General features: G+C 44.3%; 1 protein-coding gene across 1 annotated transcript; it reads right to left on the bottom strand.

The window, feature by feature from the left end:
• Nucleotides 1-335: 335 nt before the first annotated feature.
• On the bottom strand, nucleotides 336-631 carry LOC127213568 (40S ribosomal protein S21). The gene has a single exon (XM_051174014.1). The coding sequence runs from the start codon at nucleotides 629-631 to the stop codon at nucleotides 380-382; it is 252 nt and encodes an 83-aa protein (XP_051029971.1). The 3' UTR covers nucleotides 336-379.
• Nucleotides 632-9,189: the final 8,558 nt, after the last annotated feature.

Genomic DNA, 9,189 nt, shown 5'->3' with positions numbered 1-9,189 from the left:
TAGTCTAAGGCTTGACCTACCCTTGTGGTTGATCCTAACTTTCAGATGTCACTTTTCTGCCCAGCTACCCTACAAATCACTCAACAAATGCCTGCTGAACCCCGTGAATGTTATCCTCAAAGTTCCCAGGAACATGTTCTACAGAGTAGAACACCATCTCTGGAAACCAAAATGCAAGCTAGGCTCCTCTTTCTCTCCCTCACCACCTCATCATCTGTTTCCACAGCTCTCCACCCAGATAGTATCTTCACCTACTGTCTTCATTTGGGTTTCTTTTCTTTTTTCTTTCTTCCTTTCTTCCTTCCTTCCTTCCTTCCTTTCTTTCTTTCTTTTTCTGTCTCACTTTTATTTATAACAAATATTCTCCCATCTCTTCTGGTCAGAAGTTCTTTGAGACAATTCCATCAGCCTTAGCCAATTGGAGAATAGAATCGTCTGACTTGCCCATCCTGCAAACGGCCCCGCAGATAGCATAGGTTTTAAATAGGCCATTAAACCGGCCTGTGCACCTGTCAACCTCGGCCACATTCATCTGGATGGATGCGTGATCCTTGGCACCAATGATGCGGTTGCTCGTGGAGCATTTCTGAGGCACATACAGGTCCACGAACTCACCGGCATGGTTCTGCATGTCGAGACTGTACCTGCTCTCTAGGCCAGCGGAGCACACAAAGTTAGTTTGGGTTTCTACTGCTGCGTGAAACACCATGAGCAAAGAGCAAGTTGGGGAGGAAAGGGTTTATTTGGCTTACATTTCCACATTGCTATTCATCACCAAAGGAAATTCAGGGCAGGAACCAGGAGGCAGGATCTGATGCAGAGGCCATGGAGGGGAGCTGCTTACTGGCTTGCTCAACCTGCTTTCTCATAGAACCAAGGATCAGCAGTCCAGGGTCAGCCCCATCCACAATGGGCTGGGCCCTCCTCTATCAATCACTAATTGAGAAAATGTCTTACAGCTGGATCTCATGGGGGAATTTCCTCAAATGAGGCTCCTTCCTCTCTCAAGATGCCAGTTTGTGTCGAGATGACACACAGAACCAGCCAGTACACCTACTACTGCCTCCATTTTGCCAGACCAACAGTTGTAATTAGCTTGCTTTGACCATTTTTTAGAGCATTCTCCTGCCTCTGGGGTCCCAGCCCTAAAGTCCTCTATTTTTCCTTCACTTACCACCAACCATTTTCTTCTGTGACAACTGCCCCTTTCACCCAGTTCCTTTAACTATACTTTTAATCCTAGCACTTAGGAAGCAGAGGCTGGCATGTGGAATGCTAAATTGAAGGGGATCCTGGCCTACATAGTGTGCTCTAGGCCAGTTAGCACTACATAGTGAGATCCTGCTAAACAATTATATGTATGTATGTATAATACATAAATATTATTGTTTTCTATAACATCTGTCTCATCACCCCAGCTGGATTGTTACCGCAGTGAGGCAGAGGCGCAGTACTTGGGAACCTGTTTATGAACCATCAACCTAACAGAATAAATGGTGAGAAAAAAAGTACCAAGTGCCTACAGAATACTAGAGGCCTGTATGTGTTTGTTTATTTGTTTTTGTTTGTTTCCAGTGTTTTATTTAATGCTCTAAATCAGTAAGAGCCAAGCTGTAGCCCATGAACTAAATTCGACTTGCTTTCATAAATAAAGCATTTGAAACATTGTCTCATCTGGACTTGTTTTCTGCTACATTAGTAGTGTTGAATAATTGTAACAGAGGCTATGTGACCAGTGAGTTGCCTGATCCTATGAACAGTTTAACCATCTGCCTTTGTAAAGCAGGGAACAAACCAGGATTTTAACACCATAAGATCAGACAGGTGAAGTACACAGCAATTCAATTCCTGACACACAAGGAATCATCAGCAAACACGGATTGTTACCATCATTGTGTTACCGTCATTGTGTTTGGGTCTGGAAATGCTAATTCATTTCCAAGAATGGTAAAACCACAGAAAGTGGGAATGTGGTAAGAACAAGCAAGTGGGGAGGGAGGGATGTGGGCGACAGGGGAGAGAAGAAATAGGCAGAGAGATCTCTTCTCCACTTCCTTTTTTTTCACAAACTTTGCAAAGAGCATGGTTGTGTGTGTGTGTGTGTGTGTGTGTGTGTGTGTGTGTGTGTTTTGTTTTTTTAAACTCACTCTTGGAGCAGGGAACATAGCTCGGTTGACAGAATGCTTGCCTAGAGTGTATGGAAGCCTGGGTTTGATCCTCACCATCCCATAAATCTCAGTGTGGTAGCACACTTTGTTATCCCAGCACTGGAGAAGTAGAGGCAGGGAGATCCAGAAATTCAAGGACATCCTCACCTACATAACAGGTGTGGGCTAGCCTGGGCTAACAGAACCTATATATTCTGCTGCATAGGTGAAAAAGACAGGCGGGAAAAAGGGTTGAGAAAATGGAGCCCAAATACTAGTACAGAGAGTAGAATAAAACTGTTTATGAAGCAGCATGCTTAAACCACATTAATTATTGCATATTATATCAGCAACATCCACATTGGCCCCTCATTGCGATTCGCATCATTACCCTAAAGAAATTAAGCCGGTGTGGATATCCTGCCTCACTCAAATCAGTTCTACCTGGAATAGCGATTACAGCTATAATCATGCTCCATTTGAAGTCTTGACTTCATGAATATGATTGAGAGCTTGTAAAATGAGGGGAGATTGGCTAGGCCTTCAGGGGAGTGCAGTGACTGACACATAACTGATGGCAGCCATCAGTCACAGGCTTATATGCCTCCTGCTCTTTCTGCTGACTCCAAACATCCATACTGAGCTAGCCTCTTGTGGAGTGCTAAGCAATTCAGAAAAAGCTTGCATTAGGTTGTGATCCCCATCGATTTCCCGCTCCTCCTACTCTTCAAGTTCAGCTATAGATATCCACACTTAAGCTTGAATGCTCAAAAGATAAGAAGACAGGGAAGTGAGGACCACATTTCATACACAGGTTTCTTTTCCCTACAGGTTTTATTTTCCCTAAAAATACCAAGTTATTTTTCCCGTGTGCACTTTACTCTTTACTCATTTTTTTCTCTCTCTATGGAATAGTTATAAATGATATAAAGCGAAAGTTCTTGTTTACCTGCTTATAAATTTTCTGATCCTTGGGCTTGAAAAGCCTGCATAGCCTCCAATATGGATCACAATGACCTAAGAGCAAGCTGCCAGGAAATGAGATCTGAAAATAGGGATGTGAGTTTGCACAGAGGGCTCTGTGAGCCCCATAGAGATGCAGAGGAGGGTGGCACCTCCCTATACACACTCCCTTTTAGGGCATTTTTCACTGGTTCCTAACAATAATTCCCTGTGTTTGTGTCCAGAGCTCATTGCCCCCTTTTCTAAGCATTCCAGGCTAGGCCCAATATTGGTGCCTGGGTCAAAGCAGCCTGGAGTAGGAGAGACACAAGACAGATGTGGCTTCTGAGGTTCTCTAGCCTTTCTAGTAAGGATGGTCCTTATGGGATGTTGACCAATACAACCACAGCCTCTTTTGGGGTCATATTAGAAAAAAAAAAGCAAAGATTTAAAGTCTTGTATGATTTTCTTTTGAAGTCTTCTTCATGATGCTCCTCTACATCCAGAGTACTTTGCTTAGTGAGTTATGGGAGTATTTGATGAGTAGTTATGTAATTTATAGACTAAGAATATGAAGCAGTTTCTACAAAAGCGTTCAACATGATTCTGGTTGGTCTTCATAACCAATGAATAAAGACAGTGTATAGAATTTGAATGGATTTCATACCTTTAACGTTTGGTCAATGTAGCTTAATCCTGAGGAAATATTGCCAAACTGACAGGAAGTCTGAAGGGTCCATCAGACAGAAAAGGCCTGTGTATAAATACCAGTATCCAGGGATCTGATGGTGTAGCTAGACTCTGGCACCTGGAGCATCAGAGAGTATTGCAGGCTGAATTTTGCCCCTGCAAAATGTGTGATTCAAAACTTCAACCACCTGTGTTTGGAACCAGAGCCTTTAAGGGAATGGTAATGTTAAAAGGAGACAGTAAGAATGAGTCCTAATCCAGTAGGACCTGTGTACCTAAGCAGAAATGTGGGCATGGGATGGACACCCCGTAGGGAGGGAATAAATACCTGAAAGCCAAAGAGAAAGGCCCAGAAGAAATGCAGGTCTGACTTCTAGCCCTCAGAACTATGATGTTGTGTAGGCTGTCCCTTCTACATTATTTGTTATGGCACACTATGTTACAGGCAGTGGATAGAAGGACTCTGTTTCAGCCGGGCAGAGGTGGTGGACACCTTTAATCCTAGCACTTGGGAGGCAGAGGCAGGTGGATCTCTGTGAGTTCAAGGTCAGTCTGGTCTACAGATTGAGTTTCAGGGGACAGGCTCCAAAACAATACAGAGAAACCCTGTCACAAAAAAAAACAAAAAACAAAAAACAAAACAAAACAAAAAAAAAACAAACAAACAAAAAACACAAAACAAGCAGAAAAGAAAGAAAGAAAGAAAAGAACTCTATTTCCAAGGGGTTGATTTGTCCTTGATCCAACCGTAACTGTAATGTGCTGGGGTCTTCCCCAAGCATGCCAGTGTGTGATGAAGAGGAAAAGTGCATGTGGGCATCTGCTGTGTGAGACAAACCCTGTAGAATCCACGAAGCAGGTGAAGTGAAGGACCTACATTCTGAGGATGAATTAAGCGAGCTTCATGTCTCAGTTTCCAAAAATGGGTGGGTGCTTCTGCCCCTGGAGTGGACTCCCAAAAGTCTCCCAAGAGGGAAGCATCTGGGTAGAAGTCAGACGCCAGATGGCTGGTGCATCTATGGATCAACATCAATAAGGTCAAAGCATGTCAAGACAGCCAAGTAATTCCGTCCTTGAACTCTGAGTTACAAGCAGGCCTCTGCTGTGTCTTCTCTGGAAGACCTTGAACATATCGCCTTATACTCCAGCCTCCCTTTTTTTAACCCATGCAATGCTAATACTTTTTAAGACTTCAAAGGGTATTTGGAAAATTAGAAGAATGTCTTTAAGATAATTACATAGGATTTATAGACCGTAATTATCATAGTTACGCTTTTGGGAGATGAGTTTAAATAACTGGCACACACGGCTAGGAGTTCTGGGGAACCCAAAACCTGACAAAGGAAACCAGCAGGAAAAAGGCTCAAGAAAGACTTTAAAGGCTCTAGAACCAGGAACAGCTGGCGTTCTCAATGAGATCCCAAGGTCGTGTGCTGGAGAAGACCTCTCCTCCAGGGGAGGTCAGCCTTTCATTCAGCACAGGCCTTCCACAGTCTGCCTACATCCTGAAAAGCAATCTGCTTTGCTTGATGCCCTGATTTAAATGTAAACCTCACTCCAAACAACTTGGAAGAAGCATGCCCAGCCAAGTCACCACATAACAGGAACCACCACTCAGTGCTGGGCTCACAGTTAGTGTTCAGAAAATGCTACCTTTAGTTGTTCTCATAGAAGTGAAAAAGGGAACATCTTTCCTCAAGTGGACTCAGTGTGGTTAGACCTAATTGGCATGCTCGGGGTTAAAGAGAGGGAAATGGGTACAGTCTAAAGAGAAACAGACAGACCTAACCACACTATTATTAAACCAAACCTTTACCTGAAAGCCCTTCTTTCTGGAAGTGAAAAGGGGGCAAGGGATGGGTAAAGAATAGCTGTCTTATCCCCTATCTGGGGAAGAGATTATCAATGCCATAATCACCAGTCAGGCTTGAGGAAGAATGCATCTGCCCTTTCTATTGCAAACAGGCCCTTTCTTTCTGCGATAATGAAGATGTGGTCAACCCTTTACTTCAGCCACTGCCCCAGTGGGATGCTTTAAGCAAAACCTCTCATTTCCAGTCCTCAACTACTCCATCACAATGAAAGGTTTTTAGGATTTGAGAGTTGAAGCAAATGTAAGCTGAATGCCTGTACCACTCTTTGTATGGATGTGTATGTTCACATGCGTACACACATGTATATACACGCATACACACATATGTATACACACACACATATGAACAGAATGGTCAAACCATAGGTTGTTTTCTTTTTAAGAAACATCTACTTCCAAAGTAATCAATGGTGTTTAGCATATTTATTTATTATTACTCTGGTAACATTTCTATGTAGATCTTTTTGAAAATGAAAACAATCTTTAAAAACTTCATAACTGAATTTAAGAATGTGCTTAAATCTTAAGCCCAACTTTAATTGAGTTGACATTCATAGTTTTGAGGTTTTGATAGTTCTTTGTATACTCTGCATGCTAGTCATTTCTCAGATATGAGATTTCCATACATTTTCTCCAAGTCCACGACTTGCCTTCTTATGTCCTCAGCCATGCCTTTCTACCATCAGAAATTGTTACTAGCACTCAAGCGGTATTCTTTCTTTCATGGACTGCACCTTTTGTGTGGGAACTGAAGATCTCTGGCTCACCTCACAAAGGTTTCCCAGCATCTTCTAGGGGTTTCACAGTGTGTTTTCATGTGGGTCTGTGGTGAACTCTGGATTAACTGAAGCATCTAGGGTACGATCTAGTGCAAGGGGGACTGTGTAGCTTTTGCTTACTGATACGGACACTGTCCAGCACCACTCCTCTCTCTCCTCTCTTAGATACTGCTTTCTTCAGCTCTGGGTGATTCCTGCTCCCCTCCACCCCCACCCCGCGCCCCTCTGAGTGTCAAGTATGCACTCATCAGGGCCACCTGTCCATAGAGTTTTCTAGAACATTCTCTGGTTAACTGTCTTCTCTCTATGGCCCATGAACTTCATTATCTTGGCTTCCTTAGACTCTGTAGTAGGGACTTACCTGTTGCTGTGAAAAACTACTATGACCAGAGGCAGTTTAAGGAAGAAAGGTTATTTGGCTCATGGCTCCAGAGGGCTGGCTATTTGTCCACAACAGCCACGAAGGCAGGGGGGCAGGAATTGGAATCTGAGAGATGACATCTCATATGAAGGCAGGAAGCAGGGAGGAGGGACAGAGAGTGGGAGAAGGGGAGGGAGGAGAGGAGAGGAGAGGGGAGAGAGCAGACTCCAGATCTGATGCCGTAACTCCCAAAAACTACTGTTGCACTCTTCCTGGGTCCCCATCAGAGCACCGTGACCTGGAAACTCTCTTCAGGCAAATGTCGCCTCTTTTGCATCGCCTCTCATCCACCAGGAATCTTCAGTTTTCCCCCCTCCCCCCTCTCTCTCCCTCTCTCTCTATTTGGTGGTGAAAGGTTTCTGTACCCGGGCATCAAGTCTCTCCGCCTAAATCAGATCAGGCCGAATTAATAAATTCAGGTTTAATCTGAGCAAAGCATTCCTGGGTGGTCCCAGGGAAAGAAGAGAAACCACGAGGAGGAAGCTTTAAATGCCCCTGGGGGGGTGGAGCCACCGCTGGTAGGCTTTCTGGGGGGGGGCAGGTGCTGGAATGGGAGGAGCAAGGCTGGGTGGAGCTTCCCAACAGGTGGTGCTGGGAATTGCACCCTGATGCATGGCAGAATGGCTCCCTACTATTCCTGTTTGGGTGTGTGTGGGGGGGTGCTGTTGTTTGTTTGTTTGTTTTTTGAGACAGGGTTTCTCTGAGTAGCGCTGACTGTCCTGGAGATTGCCTTGTAGACAAGACTGGCCTCGAACTCACAGTGATTCACCTGCTCTTGCCTCCTTAGTGCTGGCGTTAAAGCCCTGCACAGCCACCGCCACCAGGTGGGCCCCTTCTATTTCTACTTAACATCGCCTTTTGAAAAGCTTTAGGTTTTCCTTTATTTGTCCTAAACATCTATAATAATACTATCGCAGATCTGAGACATCACTGCCCCTATCTTTACCTTACTGCGCGAGGAAGACGAGGGCGTGATGTTAACAGCCTTGGCTGTCTGCCCATCAGTGCACAACCCCAAATGACCATACACCTCTGTGGAACACCTACCACTGGTTGGACAAAATCAACTGAAAGTATTCAGCTGAGTTACCCCAACCCATCCTCTTCCCTACCTCCCTGTGAGCACAGAGGATTCTGGGAAGCAGCCGACCTGTTTTGTGTGCTGTGCATGGCTTTTTAGAACTGCTTTGTATCAGAATCACACAAATGTCTATAAAACTCCGAACCTTTGGCACGTTCCAGGACTTCGTAAACTAGCTAACACCTGTGGCGGCATCCTCCAGTTACTGAGTCAATCCGGGTCCCAGCCCACACAGGTGCCCAGCCTAGCAGGAGAGGATCCTTCCCCACCACACCCCACCACACCCCACCCCACCTGCTGTTCTCTGCTCATAAGGCTCCTCTGCCCTGCTGGCGACTTGCTGATGGGAATGTCAGCTAGACCTGCATGAGGTTCAAATGGCAGGTGACAGCTAGTAGAGGAAGGAAACTGTTTAATTATTTGGCTGAGCTAAAATGGTCAACAGTGTGTGTGTGTGTGGGGGGGGTCATCTGAGGAAGACAACAGACCCTGTTTTTCTTTCTGATACATTTTGACTTTGTATCCTAAGTTTATATTATAGAAAGTTATAGACAGAAAAGAACAGAAGTTAATAGTCACGAGCCCCTGGCAAGGAGGATCAGTAGCCACTAATAGCAACACTTTTGGGGTTCTCCTTACTGGTTCCCACAAAGGGATCCTAGCCTTCCAGAAGAATTCCAGTGCCTTTAAATCAGTAGTTACCCAGGAAAGGTCCCCCTTTGTTAATCATTGATTGATTTACAGTAACCACACTAGAGCCTGCAGGTGTAGAGCCTGAGTGTGGAAACAAAAACAACTTTTTAAACAGGGGGGTTGCCTCAGAAAGACAAACCCAGACTACAGCTCAGCTGATAGTTCACTTGCCTGAGATGCATGAAGCCTTATAATAGAACATACAGGCATGGTAATTCTAGGTAAAAGGTTAAAGCAGGAGTTTAAGGCTATCCTCAGCTATGTGTAAACAGTTTAAGGCTGGCCTGGGTTACACAAAACAGGGTCTTTTTGTTGCTGTTGCTAGAAAGATGGATCTTGACTTTGTGCAGACCCACAGAAGGCATGAAATGTCTGAAGGAGTACCCTAGTGTCAGGGGCTTTTTATTAAGTTTTCTAAATGTTCTGCTTTGTAAAATTCATCTTAAAATATGTTTTTTTTCCCAAAAAATCCCAATATTAAAAATAACATTTTTTTAAAAATAAAAACTTCTATAAAGTTTAAGAGTATGCAAATCTAGGATATGGGGGTGGAGAGGGTCTCT

This window comes from Phodopus roborovskii, unplaced genomic scaffold (assembly GCF_943737965.1).
Source record: "Phodopus roborovskii unplaced genomic scaffold, PHOROB, whole genome shotgun sequence".
NCBI classification, from domain to species: Eukaryota; Metazoa; Chordata; class Mammalia; order Rodentia; family Cricetidae; genus Phodopus; species Phodopus roborovskii.
This window is presented reverse-complemented; position numbering and strand designations above follow the sequence as displayed.